Source organism: Larimichthys crocea, chromosome I, assembly GCF_000972845.2.
Source record: "Larimichthys crocea isolate SSNF chromosome I, L_crocea_2.0, whole genome shotgun sequence".
NCBI lineage: Eukaryota > Metazoa > Chordata > Actinopteri > Sciaenidae > Larimichthys > Larimichthys crocea.
In genome coordinates, this window is record NC_040011.1 from 29808326 (window position 1) to 29826259 (window position 17934).

At 39.6% G+C, this 17934-nt stretch overlaps 1 protein-coding gene across 3 annotated transcripts; it reads right to left on the reverse strand.

The window, feature by feature from the left end:
* Positions 1 to 1823: 1823 nt before the first annotated feature.
* Positions 1824 to 16542, reverse strand: stx3b (syntaxin 3b). Of its 3 annotated transcripts, XM_027282546.1 has the most exons (11): positions 16136 to 16535; positions 10704 to 10778; positions 10492 to 10591; positions 9996 to 10070; positions 9754 to 9824; positions 9365 to 9473; positions 9205 to 9278; positions 7954 to 8088; positions 7214 to 7324; positions 5726 to 5842; positions 3022 to 5343 (listed from the first exon to the last, which is right to left on the reverse strand). In XM_027282546.1, exons 1-10 carry the CDS (start codon positions 16163 to 16165, stop codon positions 5756 to 5758), a joined length of 867 nt encoding a protein of 288 aa, XP_027138347.1. In that variant the 5' UTR covers positions 16166 to 16535; the 3' UTR covers positions 3022 to 5343; positions 5726 to 5755. The 3 variants fall into 3 exon arrangements, with proteins under 3 accessions (XP_027138357.1, XP_027138347.1, XP_027138351.1); XM_027282556.1 differs by lacking the exons at positions 3022 to 5343; positions 5726 to 5842; positions 7214 to 7324 and adding exons at positions 1824 to 2599; positions 6812 to 6922 and having other exon boundaries at positions 16136 to 16542; XM_027282550.1 differs by lacking the exon at positions 5726 to 5842 and having other exon boundaries at positions 16136 to 16536.
* Between the last annotated feature and the right edge of the window lie 1392 nt (positions 16543 to 17934).

Sequence of the window (17934 nt, forward strand, 5' to 3'; positions counted from 1 at the left end):
AAAAAATGACTTAGGCGATTATTTTAAGAAGGTGTCGATAAGGAACATCAACTCACTCTGCACTTAAAATCCAGCAATTGAATCAGATGGAAAAGGCGATTTTCCATCTGATTCAATTGCTGGATTTTAAGTCCTATTTTAACCTGTTTTTAATGTTGTATTCTTGTAATTTAATATACTTTTATGTTTTTGTTTGTTTCTGTTATTTGCTGTCCACTCTCATTTATTGTACGGTGACAGAAAGGCGCCTATGAAATAAAATGTATTATTATTATTATGTTATTAATTTCACTATTATTTCATTTCTTATAAGTTATGATGTTACGAAACAATATAGTCAATGCATAGTTGTTTGTTTGCATTATTTATGCACATTTTTTTATTTTTTTACATCCTTTACTTATATTTTAGATTTCATGGTTATGCTGTTTGCACCGGGATAAGATGGAAACGCAATTTCAATTCCCTGTATGTCCTGTACATATAGCAGCATTGATAATAAAGCTGACTTGACTTGACTTGATATGGATGGGCTGTCTGGTTATTGGGCACTGTCCGGTGCTGAATCTGTCACCTTTGCACGTTTGCACATTTTTTTGCCATTGCCTCGGGGTCACTTGTATTAGGCTTAACTATTTTGTTAAATATTCTTTGGCCAAATTCATTTAAAACTACTTTTATATTGATTCATAGCAGCTTTTGATTGAAAAAAAAAAAACTCCTTATAAAGTAACTGAGGTCTTAGCCCCCCCCCACGTATCCTGGCGCCGTGCCTGGACCCAGCCCCCTGTTTATCCCACTGCTCTCAGAGATTACCATGCACACACTTTGATTGGACACAGCGTGTGCTATTTAAACCAGATTAGAATAAATTAATACGCAGGTGGACTCGGTTTGTCTTCCTCCGGTTTGACGGAGACTTTCTGCAGCAGCAGTCGAGCAAATGTGCAGAAATGTTATGGAAGTATTATCAACAAAATGCACCTGGAACATCAAATGTACTCATTTTTTATTTATTTTTATTCTTTATCTGTGCTGCTCTTACACAATTATTGTGCTCTTAATGCTGAGATGGCTCCATTTGCAACTCTATTTCTTATTTCATTTTTTAAATTCTATTTTTTACTTTTTATATAGTTTCCTATTTGTACTTCTTCTTAGCACATGTTTCTTAACGTTTATTCTGTCTGCACAAGTTTAATTTAAATTCAGATTTTTCTATCACATGCTACACATACATGTTTTTTTTAAATATACTTTATCATTTCATTTTGTGGAATATCAGGAGTGCGCACCTTTCTTTGTGCATTTCATACATTTGTCTCAGCTTTCGTAACTAATAATTATCCTCATTTAATAAATATAATAAATATGTTTTCCCTACTGCTCTTTATTCTACCTGTAACATCTGTTCTTGTGTCACTCTCAAGCAAAACATTTTTTTCCTCCTGGAGATGAAATATCTGATCACCGTTTCCCCAATCCTGATTATCCTGAGCATGAAAACGAAGGCACCCTTGTGTAGACCCCGCCCCCCTGGGTGTTGATGGGCAGAGCTTGGCTCTGGTTAGGAAGAACCAGCGAGATGGGGGATGAAATGAGGTCACGGAAACCTTTCATACACGGATGTAATGTCGTGCATCGCCATACATCTGCTGCAGTTTTCAGTGAAACAAACAGGGACGCCTAACATGGAGGATGCTCTGCAGTTAAAACATGTTAGGTGATGCAAAGCAAGTCAGAGTGGATCCCCCTCCTCCATTCAAACAGGCGATCAGCTGAGCTGAGCTATGCAATGAACCGAAGCATACACCAACACCGGGTACGACGCACAGAAATCTTTTATTACATAACAGACTTAACTGGGTTGACACAACAGCCAGTGAGCGAGTGACAGCCGCTGTTACAGAAAAAGACCATCAGCATGAGCATGTCAGCATACAGACAGATCACACACACACAACAAAAACAGTTATTCAAATTTAAGACAACACACATGTCAGAAAATCAGGAAATTTGATATTTTTTGATCAGAAATCACAATGACGTGTATGTGCATGAGTGAATTTTTGAAGCACAAAAACCATCTTCATACATTTTCACTAGATTAAAACTAATCCTTAGAAATTACTCTCCGCTAATTATAATTTCTCTAAATATGATTGTCCCCCTCTATGCACCACCAGGAGGCGGCAGACTACAGCCGACCAGACTCAGGTTGATTCATCTGGTTCTGAGAAAAAATTACACATTTATTATAACAAACACTTCATACAGCAAGAAAATGGAAATTCAAATGATTAATAGAAGGGTAAGTGCACAGGACTGATTTCAAGACAGATTCAAATAATGTTCAGGGTAAAAAAATTAAGGGAGCACTTCAGGAAATCATCTTTTTCTTCAAACCCTCTCTCCTAGAAACACTACACAAAGACAAAAAAAATAAATCACATCAATCAAACATGTAGTATAAAAGGACAAAATTCATATTTCGGGGTGTGTTTTACCTGTGTGAAAGCTTTTATGAGAAGAAGCTGTAGAGATACGAGAACCCAACGATCCCAATGATGGCACAGCACAATGTAATCATCATCTTTTTCTGAAGATTTAAAAAAACAACAACACAATATTTAGGCTTCAGTTCATGTGACACAGTGAAATACAATATATTTTTTCACATGTATGGTCACACACTGGTTTGAGGAAACGACTGAGCAAAAAAAGGAGAACAAAGGGTCCAGGAGGTTAGGGTATGTGTGTATGTGTGTTGATGTGTGTAAAGAGAGAGGAAAGGTCTTACCTCCTCTTTGGCACCAATCTTTAAACGTTGTACTTTGCAACACAGTGGTTAACATGCAGCATCAACAATCTGCTGACAACAGCTGCTAACATCCCATAAAGGAGCATTCACACAACGCTTCAGTAACACACAGTCATCAAAAAGTGTTAAACTTCAGTTACATATTTAAAAAGTGCAGCCGAGACACGAGACAGCAGAAGGAAACACGAGTAAACCACTCATTAAAAAACATAAAATCTTTAATTTCCATTTAAAATCAATGGCACCTTAATTTAAAACAGTGTACATCAGCTTCAGTTTTCTCCTCCTCTTTCTTTCACTGCAGCCCATGCTGATGGCTGAAGTGGTTTTAAATAAAAGGATTGAATAGAAGCATTAGGGTTGAACATTTGAGGACTGAAGCCAAAAGAGCAGACTGCGTGGTCAAAAGACCAAGCTGGGGGGGACCTCTCACTTTCAAGTGCTCCCTGCACAACCAGAATTAAAAGAGACCATTCAGGATCTGGTCTAACAGAAACAAAGACTTCTCTCAGAGATGGCGGCCTTCATAACGCATGAGACATTTTACGAAATGTGTCTTTGCACTACAAAACCCAGAGATATGATCAATACCTGCTGATCAAAATGGGTCATCTTGGCTCTTTTCTTTGATGTGCATGCACAGCTGAAATAGCAGGCCTTTAAATGACTCATTAAAGACAGTGAATCAAGATGTGCAAGATGTGGTTCAGTTTGACACATTTCCTCTGCCCAGAAGAAAAGTCCTTATGAAATGATGCTGACAAACCAGAGTTAAACTCAGTTGACCATTTATAAAAAGGTACATGCTGCTAAAACTAATGCAGTCTAACTCAACAGCTCTGCAAAAAATCGTACCTTTATTTGGGTTGTTATAGAATACGGCAGCTCAAACTTCGTCAGGGACAGATACATTTGATTAAGTTTATGTACCAAAAAAATGGAAAAGCTAAAAGAAAGTGGTTTAAACACGTGTTGATTCAACGTTAGGTTGGAGGTGCTGTTGAGTTGTAACCTGTTATACCGGGACGTGTTTCTAATATTTGGTTTTTGTCAAACACCCGTCAAGTTTAAGCAGCACAAACTGCAGCCTCCAAAATGTCCAAAGTTTAACCAACATACCTATAAAACTCAACATTAAAACCTTCATGGGCATAGGATTTATTGCATGGCTGCTGTATTAGAACGCATCTTTAGATAGCTGTACCAAATAAACTGGCTACTGAGTTGTATATCTACAGGAGAAATATATAGACTTATAATATGCCAGGTTAGTATCTCACAGTAGTAAAGAGCCACCAGTCAGGGAGACATGTCCACATCCTGTTTCCACTTTCTTGGTAACACATCATAAAGAAGTATAATATATATGAAGACTATTCTGGCGTTTATGGGAGGCAAAGCTAGTGTTTCTACCTATCTCTCTTTACACCCTTTGGCATTAAAACATTATGTTTTTACAGCATTTTAACAAGGGAGATCATCATGTGTATATGCTGTAGACAAAAGGTCAAGATGGCTATCATTGTAACAGGTTAACAAAGATACAAAACAAGTATTTCATCCAGTTTCTGCAGTGTTTAGACAAATATTCAAGAGAGGAATGCATGTTTATCCCCCTGGTCTGTCTTTTTTTTGTGCTTGCTTATCTCATCTCGACATGTCCATGAGATTTGTTTTATGTCCTTCACATAAAAAAAAATAAAAAAATCAGAGGCACTGGTTTCTCTAAATTGAAGAATCATAAATGAGGACACCGATCCTCTTCAAGTTAAAGAATTGAGCCACATTCAGGACTGGACACTGACAACACATACAATTAATAATTCTATTATTTACATGATTATTTGAGCTTCATTACAGAAATAAAACTTATTTTGAAATGTGAAAGTGCTGGAACTCGCCAAACCAACATAATCCAGTGAACATACAGTACAGCAGCTAGCTTTTTTAAATCACAAAATGTGTCAAGGCTCATAAAAGGCAAGAAATAACGTGGGAGATGATGTGCTTCATGTAAGGGTCAGACTTACTGGACATTACCATAGACTTCAGATGACAAATACAGTTCCAGGCTGATTCTTTGGCACAGAGTGTTGAACAATCACATGTCGAGAGAAACTGGAGTGATCATCAGTTAGTTTCAATTCCCCTTTTCCCAGGTACGATAGGTATTGTACCTCATGTCAGCTTCGGTCTCATTTCCTCATTTGCAGCAAAACACCCACAAACTGAGGAAATCAAACAGACCCTCGCGTAGCAGGAAGGACAGTTCTGATTGGACAAGAAGTTCTTATTATTAGTCTTGTCCTTTTTTCCCCAGTGGTCAAATGTAACACTGGACCTTATACATGTGTTGGTTAAATATTATATCCACATGGAGTGATTTTTTCATTGGCGGGCCAGCTGATGGAGGATAGGATGGAGTGGACGATGTGACAGTCCCACTATACTGTCTGGGTGATGATGACGATGAGGAGGATGCAAACAACTACAGCACAGACTGCACCAATAATGATCATCTTCTACAGAGAGGGAGATACAGAGGGAGACAAAGGTGAGAATAGTTTTAATGAAAGGGTTACACACGAGAGCTGAAGCCCACAAAACCAAACACCGGCTTGAAACTGCGACTGCGACTAACTCACCTCTGGCACTGCTTTGTTTGCTCAGCAGTAACCAGAGGCGAGTGCTGCAGAATAGGATGAAAAAAAAAACACACACACACACACACACCCAAGAACTGCAAATACACCCAAACACACCTCAAGTAAGCCCTCTGGACAGAAAGAAAACCTGCGCGCGCACACACACACACACTGGGCCTGTAGAAACGAGCGTGCAAAGCCTTTTCATACCCACACCCATTGTGGCACTGCAGAGGATATTTGCTCCAAACTTACTCACCCTTAGCTCTCCTCTTATTCAAATAGCTCATCATCTTTTCAATCCCACTGACAACCCGATTATGAGAGCTAGTAATGCCAGCAAGATCAGCACAACCACGACTATTATCACCATTTTCTGTTGGGAACAACCAAGGGCATACAGTACCATCAGGAGCATTCTCAGTGGGAAACAACAATATCTTATAGTTTTTGTATTGGTTTCTATGAGGGAGCAACACTGGTGATATCATGTATCATGAATTCTCTTTGTAGCTTGGTAACGACACAAACTCAGTGCATCTATCTTGCTAAAGTCGGATAAACCAGTTTTGTCTTGGCACAACAGTACTGACTTTATGTAAATCTGTCAATAAAAACATTATTAACTTAAAGCTGACAAGCAGGTGGAACCAAACAATAATGTAGCCGGCTGTAAACAAAAACAAGGTTATGGTTAAAGTTGAAGAGAAAAGAGAGAGAAGAGAGCTGTCAGTGAGTGTGTGTGTCTGTGTGTGTGGAAGTAGGTGAGAGGGAGGTGTTTTCAAAACACAGGGGTCCACAGGTCACAGGTTGGTGGAGGCTCAGGAATAGAGCATATAAGAAGGGTTGGGGCTCATCACAGGTAAAGATCAAGGTGGAGGACGATCAGGGTCTCGACGGTGGGGATGGACTTCATGTTGTTAGGCAGGTTTCCCAAAAGCATTTGTATTAAGGAGGATTTACAGCTCTTTCCACTTTCTGCAAACTGACTGGGCGTTCAGACGGAGAGCGGCACAGGGTTAAAAACTGGGCAGGCTGTGACGCCATGAAATGCGTTTGTTGCAGTTTGAGTAAAAGTCTCAAAGCATTTCAAATGTTAAAACAATGCACAGCAGAATCACTAAGTTTATGTTACAAAGTAATCTACTGGGAATGTGAGCGTACTACAAGGCCAGACTTATGAACTCTGACTCAATCTTTGTCCTGTGCCGTCCACTTTAATCCATTTTATTGTTCCCATCCCTTTCTTCTTTGTGCTCCAATAAAATCATTATATTGTAAATGAAATTATAAATGCCAAAGCTTTTGGGAAACCAGACCACTCTTCCTCACTGTGGTCACTCACACGGCGAGCCTCTTGCTGAAACTTTGCCGCTTTCTTAGTGTCTGCTACGGCGCGCTCCACAAAGCCCACTGACTGGTCCATGTTGCTCTCAATCCTGTCAATCATTCCACCCTAACGTTGGGGCACGATGCCAGAGGTGATGAATAACAATAAAAAAATATATGTATTTAAAGAAAAAACAAAAGCAAGAGAACAAAAAAGCGACGCACACGCACAGAATACAACAGTTGTATGTAATTAGAAATGAGTCTGCAGGGTGAGGGAGTGTGACCTGGGCGCTCGCTGTGTGGTTTAATGTGTCAAACAGTGAAAAACAGTATACTGTGTCTAGGAAATGAGTAGAAATGACAGAGGAAGAGGTGAAGAGCAAGACTGGTGCAGCAGATGGCTGAATTACATTACCTTGCGCGCTTTGGTCTGGTACCTTACAGCTTTTTTGGTCTGTTCCTTGGCCACCATTATGTGGTCCTCTGTCTTAGACACATTCTGCTCTATGTTGTTCACTATTTCGCCCTGAAAAACAACACAACAATCAGTGAGATACAGAGCAACACTTAAAGAACATATTAGTTTAAATACAGAAAGTTTCTGGTCATTATGTAGCCAAAATATCTACTTTTACTCATGTGTCCATGAGGAGCTTTGTTTTTAATTTCATGGGAGAAACCTGGAAAAAATAAATCACACAACACAAACAGGAGTGTGCCCTTACCTCAAACAAGCCTTTCCCTCAGAAAGCATGGCGCAAGCAGTAAGAAATATGTGGTTAGACTTACAGTATGTATGCATGGACATACAGTGACTGACTGTGTGTTTGTTGCTAGTGTGGTGTAAAGCCTGCTCTGATGTCTACGATGGTGTTTCATTCGTACATCTTACTAAATGCATTCATGTTGGTTCCGTCAATGTTGGGTGATGAGATGGAGGTGGCGGTGGCAGAAAGGAGGTAAAGAGAGGTGTAAGAAAGGCAAAGAGCTGGAAAAGACACAGATGTAGACTGACAGTCAGACCAAAGCAGAGACAGGAAGAGAAATAAAAAAGTTGAATACAGTGAGAACACGACAAGAGCGAATGCAAAGAGTGAATAAATGAATGAAATAATGATTCCTGGATGAGGTAACGGGCAGGTGGATGTACTGTACCTGGCTCTCCACCAGCATGGCGATGTCTACAAACATATCGTGCAACTCCTTGATGCTACTTTCCAAACGGACGATGTCTTTGTGTCGGGATTCGATTTCACTCAGGGCTTGTTTAGAGATCCCAGAGTCCACAATCTGTGCAGAGGAGACAACAGACACACACACACAAAAAAAAACATCACATCACATCTGAGTCTAAATGAAGAGATAAGCTGGGATAGTTTAGAAAAATAACAAGGACATGGACAGAAAAAGAAATACACACAATCCTCCCAAAAAGGTGTCACTGCTGCTTTTAAAAGGAAAGAGTTCATTTTCTAAAACCTGACAACAAGTGACTAAGATACATTTTACATATAGAGAAACAGATTCCTGGCCCCTTTTTGTTCACATGTCCTTGAGCAAGACGCTGAACTCCAGTTGCTCCTGATGGTCAGGCCAGTGTATTGCATGCGAGCCTGCCACCAATGACGTGATTATGCGTGTGGATACAAGACAAACAGCAGGAGCATAAAACTGAACCTAATGAAAAGTTTAAATGTGTAGATTTAATTATTTAGGACCATTTAAAGGTGAGTAACAAAAGCAGTGTTGGTCACCTTTCTGTAGTAAGAGAAAAAAGGCAATTGAAGGTGAAGTTATATATATTTTGCACTATCGTTATTAAAACTTTGCTGTCCACAACACGCACAAAATGTTATATTAGTATGAGACACCCTCTGTATTTACATTTATGTAAAACAGAAGTCTTAGGTCTGGCCATGTTTTTAAAGGCATGTGAAACGAGGTGTTATCTAATCTCTGAATGTCAAGCTGAGTCCAAGAAATTCTTCCCAAGCTTGCAGCAAGCAATCTTCTCAGGAATCTGGTAGAAATACATTGTGTACACTGTCTGTCATGACATGGCATTACTGTAGTTTTAAGAATTTAATGTGTTGGTGAGTTCACAATGTAACAAATCCAAATGTCGCTGATCTTCACGTGTCCTCAGTCTTGGCTGTTAAGATAGTCTTTGGTGAATGAGGTGTGAGGCGCTCACACGAATCACAAGCACAGCTAATCTTTAACCAGTTGATACGAGGCGTTTTGAATTTTACTGAGCAACAGACAACTTGGCTTTCTCCAAGTTAAACCACATGATGAAAGTGCTGTTAAAAAATAGGGGAAATTCTCACACACACACTCACACACTCTCTCTCACACACACTCACACACTCTCTCTCACACACCCACACACTCACGTATACCTACCCCTGCAGTAAACACCGCAGCATTTCCACTCTCCAACATCTCCTCCAGTTCGTCATCTGTTGTTGCCTTTCCAGCTGGAAAGCAAAGGACGTTTACAAAGGAGTTAATGATGCCGGGACTCTCACGTGATTTTATGGCCGTGTGTGTTGGCGTCACTCACTGATCTCTAGCTGTCTCTGAATACGTCCTTTACTCCTCTCCCTGAAGTCCACCTGGGCTTCGTTATACTTTGTCATTACCTCCACGAATTTCCTGGACAGCACTGCATGCTAGAAACAAATATTAGCACATACTGTTTGTTATCTCGATGGATGTACTGATCATTTGTCAGGCATAAGGAGTGTGACCGAAACAGGACTGAGACTGAAATCACATGTCCTGAAGGTCAAACATACATTTTCATGTCAGAGAACTATAAAGTATGTAGCTAATATTTTCAGAATAAGACAATAAAATATTAAAGTGTTTCGATTCTGCATAAGAAAGGAGGTTTCCTACGATGATGCTTGAACTGGAGGCCACCTGAGACTTCAGATGGACTTCATTTACCTGTGATTTACGTATCCGCATGTCAGCCGACACCCTCTCCTGCTCTTCTGACTCCAGATTTCTCTCAATGGCTGGGAAGCAATCCAGATGACTTATTTATGATTCAGCTTAAAACTTTAAAACTACACATCACATCATTGTTCACATTTTAAAACCATTAAACATCCCCATTATTCTCACTGCCAAGCTGTCAGTGAGTGTGTCTGTGTGTGTCTCTGTGTGTTAGTGGTAGACCGACTCACTCTTGAGTTTGTTTCTTGCATTGTTGGCCATTTTCTTTATTTCATTGGTGATTGCCTCCAAGTCATCCTGTGTTTCTGAGGAAGGAAGAAACATGTAGCAATAAACAGCTAGAAATGTTACAAACGTAGTGAGTGAACCACAATCATTGCACAAATAAACTGATATCTCACGGACATCTAAATGATGCCAGGAAAAGATCTGCCAAATGCTATAATTTGACTGACTGACTGACGGGTTCAAACCAGTGAAGCTGCATTAATCGACACACGTTTTTATATTGCTGCTTTAATCAAATAATGTTTTTATGAACGGCTACCATTACACTTAAATAGCATACTATTTCAGGTTTAAGTGTAAACCATCTGTTTTCAGTTCCTCTTTCCAAAAGTCTAATTTGCAAATGCAGCTTGTAGTAGGTAAGTAATAAACTGACAATAATATGCTAAGTGAGTGTAGCAGGAAGACTGGTACACTGGTAGTGGTGAGGTATCTTACTCTGATCTGATGTGGGGGCAGACAGGATGACCGAGTAAAGCTTTTTCACTTCAGCCACATTCTCATCGATTTTATCAATGCTGTTCCTGATGTCCTCAATCTGAAACCAACAAACACCGTCAACCTCAAACGTATGCAAATAACACAAAATAAGACATGCCCTCATAAAACACAAGTGAAGAAGTGACAGAAGTGCAGAGCGTCACGCTGACCTGACAGAAGAACTCGTCCATGAAGGCCGCGTTATCCACAGCGATCTCCACCTCTTCGTCGTCGTGATCACACGTCTAACATGAGAAAATAAAGGCTGCATCAGTGCGCGTAGATCCAGCTGGCCAGAGCGAGCGTGTGAAGCGTATTAGATAATTTTCTGAAGCTCAAAGTATAAAGCATGCCATTAACACCTCAGGATTAAAAGGTTCATCCAGACCTCATTCATTGTGTTCACCCGGGGAAAAAGCACAAACGTGACACATTTTATTCTCTTTATATGTACTGTTTTGGGTTTCTTTTACATCTTGTCTTAAATCACCTGCTTGTTGAAACAAACTTTTCTTGCCTTGAGGGAAGGTTTGAGGGAGGTTTTATTGTTTCTTCATTACACTGAAGCAGAAAGCACAGTTGGCTGCAGATGATGCCAAATGTGGGAGACAGTGTTGGTTTCGGGAAGCCAGGTCACTGGCTTATATTCTTCTGGGAGTGTCCAGTGATAAGACCTTTCTTGGCAGAGTTCCACAAAATCACTAAAAAGCATACTTAATACTGACCTGCGCTTGCAATTTCCTTATTATATTTGGAAAAGCAGATTTTCAGGCAAGGTGTCCTGATGGATGTGTGTTTAATGTCTTAATAACACAGGAGTGGATAGATAAAGTAAATGACATTTATGTCTCTGGACTCTGGGTTAAAGATTTTGTGGAGATATCGAATAAATGACTCTATAATGTTTTTCTTCCAGCAAACCCTCATTGATTTTTATATTCTTACAAGTCTCCCTCTGACATCCTTTTCATTGCTCGTGTGTGCACACTACTTCACTTCTGCCAAAATGTACACGGCTTGAAGTCCTTAAACTTTGAAAAATGAGTTTGTCCTGATGTCTGTTTCGTAACATAAACTACTGTCTACTGTCTACTGAAGATAAACACACCCTTTGTTGTCAACAATTACAAGGCATCCTGTTTTAACAAACTAACCTCAGGCCAAAACATGGTTCCCAACTACCTGTTTAAAACTCCTTCACCAACCTGCCTGTGTATAAAAAGACAACATGTGTGCCTAATGCTCGACTTTCATTAAAACTAACTCTTTTTAACATGTTACTATGACAAAATAAGGCAAACTTCATAAATACATCAGGACTATTTCCTGGAGTCCAAGCAGACTAGAGATTACAGGAAATGATCCATCACATAAGTAACTATAAAACCACAATCTGTCATTTCTACTCTTTGTTTTTTCGTGTAAATTAGGCTTATTTGGTTAGCTATGGACAGAGCCATCACTTATAAAAGTGCTCAGCCTTAAACATCAGTCGGAAATATTGGTCTGACCCTAATCAACCTCCACCCAATAAATTCAAAAAGCTTCACTGCTGAAGTCATAACTGTGTCACAAGGGACAGTCAGCAAACACAGGGCAGTGCTGTAGGCTGTCCGCAAAGACCTCAGCGCTGCTCCTGAATATTTACACGGTGAGGGACTAGGGCCGGGCTCCAGGAACTCAACCTGTTTTCAACTGACTGTAAGAAACCGCAACTACGCGGTACAGTGTAAACAGACATCATAGGGCCATGTTGTGACGGTGTTAGGTGGAGGAGAAACAGAAACAATGAACTGAAAAAAAGGGACGGCAAACTCACATTGTTCCCTCACTTTTAATTACTTCTGCATTTCCCAGACACTAAACACCTAAAGAGTGTCGCCAGCCGACTAAACTCGGCACACGTTTGTGCTCCTGTGTATCGGGTGGCAGAGAGTCTGGACACTTGACTTTCCTGGAGAAAGTCAGTCTGGATCAAAGTCAAGGTGTGGAAAAAGTTAGCCAACACACCTGTTGACTTCCCTGCTTTCTCATATCACATGACTCTGTAAAACTTCAATTACACTGCACTAAAACAACTCAGTGTAGTTTTTTCAAGCAAAACTAACAAACATTTGATGGCTCCAGCTACTCAAAACAAAGCGTTTTCTGATTTTCTTTGCCATATTTGATAGTAAAAGTCTCTTTTTAGATGTTTAAATTCTCTCAAAATAAGATTTTTAAACATCTAAAAAGAGAGGGGGTCCACTTCCACAGAGTCTGCCATGTTTCTACAGTAGCCCAGAGTGGACAAACCACCAAACACAGGCTCAAGGTCGGTGGAACGATGCGATCTCTGCAACCTCACAGCTAGACGCCACTCAATCCTTCGCCCTGGACCTTTGGCACATCAGCTTGTGACCATGTTTTCAGATATTTAATAAACAAAATGACTGATGAAGAAGATACTCAGCAGATAAACAAATAATTAAAACAATCAGCAGTTGTAGCCCTGTTGGAAACACTCGCTGCAAATGAGTTTTAGACGGACTTTCACCTTCTGCCTCTCATCTGGAATTTGAATTGCAAATGTAGTTTAGACTATTTGATTCAGGCTGCTGTAACCAACAACAGCAGTGAAGACACACACATGGCTTGTTTTTTTAGATTTCTCTGCGAGTTATTCATTGAATTTACAGCTGTAGCACACATCATGTGCTCTGACGCAGCTTTTCTGCAGTAGCAAGATAAGAACAAGACCTCACTTCCTTCCGGTGTCTCTCATTCAGCAAAAACAAAAGGAAAGAGACCGACATGTCCAACAAATGCTTTAACAAACTAGACATTTGCTCCTTTGTCACAGGAACAGGTCATCAAACTTTGATTTGAAACATTTGATCATCTTATGACTCAACATGGAGACACCTATTACAGTTAAAGACAATCGGGCACACTCCATTATTTTTAATCACAATGTTATTTATAATATATTAAGCTTTTATTGTTTACATTGAGGTTGGAAGATTAGCATTGTAGCTGTGCTGTGTGTGCTGCAGAGGTAGATTCATGTTTTACAGCCTCTTCTGCTCGTCTAACGCTGAAGAAAAACGACACACGTTGTCTGATCATTATGTTTTAGAAAATAAATATAGAACAAATTAGATTTGACGCCACTCTGCACAACTGTGCAACGTGTTGACTCAGAGTGAACCACGAAGCAGCACATTAGATTTGATCTCATCTTTAATCCCATGAAGATTGTATAATCATCACAATCTTCAATACTAGAAAAACAGGCTGTATGTCCGCGCACTCATACGTTAGCTGGTTCCTTTTATTCAAATCAGGTAATTACGCTTGTTTGGCAAAGCACCGTATGTCATGTTGCATAATTCCCCTCAACGAGGCAAGGACTAGACACTAAAGCAGACATAGTGATCCTCTCTCTAATGCAACAGACTGACAGGCTCTCTTAACACACAGTTTACATGGAGCCTGATTTATAAAAGCCGTGGCTGTGATAATAAAGTGCTAAAACACACACATGCACTGCTGTGAAGACTGAGCCTGTCCTATGAGCCACTACGCTACCATACAAATATGTATGCTGAGCATTTATTCATAGAAGTACAATGAGGCATGTATGACTCATTATCACATACAAAACTATGTAAACAAAATCCAGTAAGTCCAAGCCTCTCCCTGACCGTCTTCCCTGTGACTCCGTCATCTTTAACAAACTGGGAGGTTATCAACTGTCAGACTTTGTCTCTGAGGATCGTAAATGACGTAACAATACCGGAGACACTCCACCTACAGCTGAATGAGAGGGGGAACAAAGGCTGTGAATTAAAGCTAATGGCCTTCAGGAAACTGTAATGGTTATTTTCCACTGATTACATTTTATAGACCAAACTATAAATACGTGGCAGATTGCTAATCAGTAATAGATTTTCCCATGGGATGAGCTACAAGCTATCACAGCAGCAGGACGGGGACTTGGGGGTCAGATTTAAAGCCAAAATAGTCCATGAGGACTCGTATTAATACAATGATAAAATCTGACAAGGGATTAAAAAAAAAAAACAAACACACAAAAACACTGCACGACCCACAGAAGAAGCCATGTTACAATCCCCCCCCAGTCATTGTGCTGATATCTGAGCCAGGCAGAGAAATAACAACGGGAGCCCACCCGGCTTGCATTACAATGTGGGGAAACACTGTGCACACACACAAGTGAAGAGGATATGGCTTTTTACTGAGGGAACATTTGGCATGTCACACAGTTTTGAGGTTTCCCAAAGTCTACAATATATCAGGTCACACCGGTGTTTGCATGAGCCTTCTCTTCCCCTGCAACCCCCACTCAACCCACACATTCACAAACCAATACACGGCCTATACAGCCCAGATTACTGTGAGCAAGTTAAACATTAGAAAGGAAACTCAATGAGGAAAACAAATGCTGTGGGTGAGTGTGGATAAAGAGCAAAGATAAAGAAAGAGTAGCAGGATGGAGGCAGACGTCTTTTGCACGGCTTAACCTATAAACTGTCAACTTCCCAACAAATGCCTGACCCACTTCACTTTCTATCTGTAAGTCCTTAACCCTGAAAAGAAGCCAGCTGTGAGAGATACAGACGCCCTGAGGGGGGATACCGCGGTTCAGCAGTTTTAAACACAGCAAATATTTGGCCAGGAGTTCAGGTAGCTATGGCAACACATCCCGACTTGGGTTACAATTGGATTAAGGCCTCAGCCCAATGAGAAGCTACTGTATTCACTGTCATGAGTGAAATCTTGAACAGGGAATACATTAATACAATGGACGTTTGTGTTGCCGCTGTGTAAGATTTGCAGTTTGACTGAGATGGAGTAGTTATGGCAACAAGGACTGCAGTTTTCTTTGATTACTGTTGAATAACCACTAAAAATACTTAGAGCAGTCCGAGGTGACGCCTTCAAATTGTTTGTTTTTACAGTCCAAAACCCCAAAAATGTTCAATAAAGCTAAATATAACACAGGAAATCCTCACATTTAAGAAGCTGGGGCCATTTTTACACTTTAGTTTGAGAAAATAACCCGTTATGAAAATCTTTGGCGACTCCACCGACCAACTAATCGAGTAATCAACTCATCTTTTCAACTTCAGCTGTGAATCAGAAAATGAATTTTCAGCTGACACTGCCCACTGTCAGGAGTCAATTCATCATATACTCAGGTACAGGCCTACATCATATTACATGAATAAAGAACTTATACAACTTTTAAACTGATATCAGGTATTATAGCTCAGTTAATGACAATGACAGTATTGATTACAGTACATCTTTGCATGTAAAACGATGGAAAATGATGAATGGTTGATGTAGTGTCACCTGACATCCTCATTTCTAAATAATTGTGTGACTACATCCATCATTTGTCATCACATGGTACACGCTCACGGCTCAAATGATTAGTATGTTATGTATTAAGTGTTTAAACTAAAAGATAAGTAAATATGTCTTAACATCTCCTACCGTCCTATAATAAAGGTTAAATTGTACACCGAGAATAAAACCACACACACACACACACTGCAAAAAAGAAAAGTAACATTTCCTGGACACTACTTACCGCTTTAAGTTGCTCCAATCGGTCCTTCATATTTAAATATGGTTATTTCACCGAGATAATCACAAAAAAAAATGTGTAAAAAGGCTCAAAAACTATAAGTCCCACTCTCTGAATTCCTCAGCCAGCTGGCAGGCTCGCTGTCCGACGCAAACCCACCGCCAGCAAGGAGGAGAATTAAACTCCTCAGAAGTGTTGACAGAGAAAACGACTTTTTTCTGAAAAGAGGAGTCTTTCCGTCGTTTTTCCATACAATATGGCTGCTGGCTTTGAAACCAGTGTTTTTTCTTTGCTAAATCTCCTCGTCGAGGGGATTAAAACAACAGTTGCGTGGAGCCGTTTAATCTGCCTCTCTCCGCGGGCCACCAGTAATCATACTAAAACGCACTTTTCAGGCTCACGCATGCGCGGACAGGCTGCTGTTCACTGCGATGAAGCCACGCCCAGAGCCACCTGCAGCAGTGATGCGTTCAGGTGTTGTAGGAATGAGTATCTTTAAACCACCTCTCTGCTCTGACATCCTATTTTACGTGGTGTCAGTTAATGCAAGGCACACTATGTGTACTTGATTAAGTTTAATTGAAGCAAATTAATCTAGAATATTTTCATATTTTCTTTTGTTCTACACATTGTTGAACAAAATGATGAAAGCAGGTTGAAATGAATCACACCACCAGGGCCACTAAGTAAAGAATGATTGAGTTTATAGTGAAAGCAGGGATTGGAGCCAGTCTATTTAGATTTGTGGAGGTGAAATTTGAAAAAATGAGATCGCTGAAATGTAATTTAAGTGTAATTTTCTGCATTTCCTGCATATTTTGTGTCAGTATTATGTGATAATAATAATTATCATAGCTTTATTTATATCAACTTTAAAAAATAGAGTTTACAGACAAGCACAAACAGGATATTCAACAGAGAAACCAAAAAAAAAATAAAAATAAAAACAGGATAAAAAATATTAATTAAGAAAATGGTAATGGCAGCAGACATTTAAAGATAATATAGAGCAATACATAAAAATACATAACATAAAAAGATAAAATAATACAATAATATAATAAATAATAAAGATAGTAATAAATGAAAAATAAGTAGAAAACACAAAAACATCTATATACAACCCATACACATTCACACACCACTTTTTTTGTAGTCATGTTCATGCATATAGTGTGTGCATACATCCATGATTAGTTATGATTTAACACTTGAGGACAAGACAGTAAGTGGAGGTAATATAAATACTTCAGAAACACTGCAAACAAGAAATGTAAATAAAAGAAGTGTGGATTTTGAACAGTTTCCATTCATAAATCAACAACAGTCGACATTAAATAAACTTATTATTAAGGTCATCTTTATTATCCACGAGAGGCAATTTGTGGTTCAGCCAGCAGTAACAACACAAACATAAATAACAAAATATATCAACAATAAATACATGCCACATTACAACTATATGTGCAGCTCACATAAATCTATGAAGGAGGCCAATAGCAGCAGGAACCAAAGAGTTTGTCAGTCTGTTACTCATCTTAGCAGACTGTATCTGCAGCCTGGTGGTAACTTTTCAAACTCAGAGTTCAGGGGGTCAGCCAGGACTAACTGGGCCTTCTTTAAGGTCCTCGCTCTGTACAAACTGTGGAGGTCAATCAGAGTGCAGTGTGTGATTTTGCAACCTACACTCTGCAGCCTGCTTTTGTTTTGATGAGTGAGAGGCCTGTACAAAATCACAAAGGAAAAAGTCAGGACAGGTTTCAATAAAACATGTGCATAAAAGTCCTGTGGACATTCAAATT

Bases quoted from the DNA above. Each gene is read 5' to 3' on its own strand.
- stx3b (XM_027282546.1), bottom strand. From the start codon at position 16,165: ATGAAGGACCGATTGGAGCAACTTAAAGCG. The intron at 10,071-10,491 runs GTAAGATACCTC...TTCCTTCCTCAG, and splicing joins TGCCCCCACATCAGATCAGA to AAACACAGGATGACTTGGAG. The intron at 7,325-7,953 runs GTACAGTACATC...GTTGTTTTTCAG, and splicing joins CCATGCTGGTGGAGAGCCAG to GGCGAAATAGTGAACAACAT.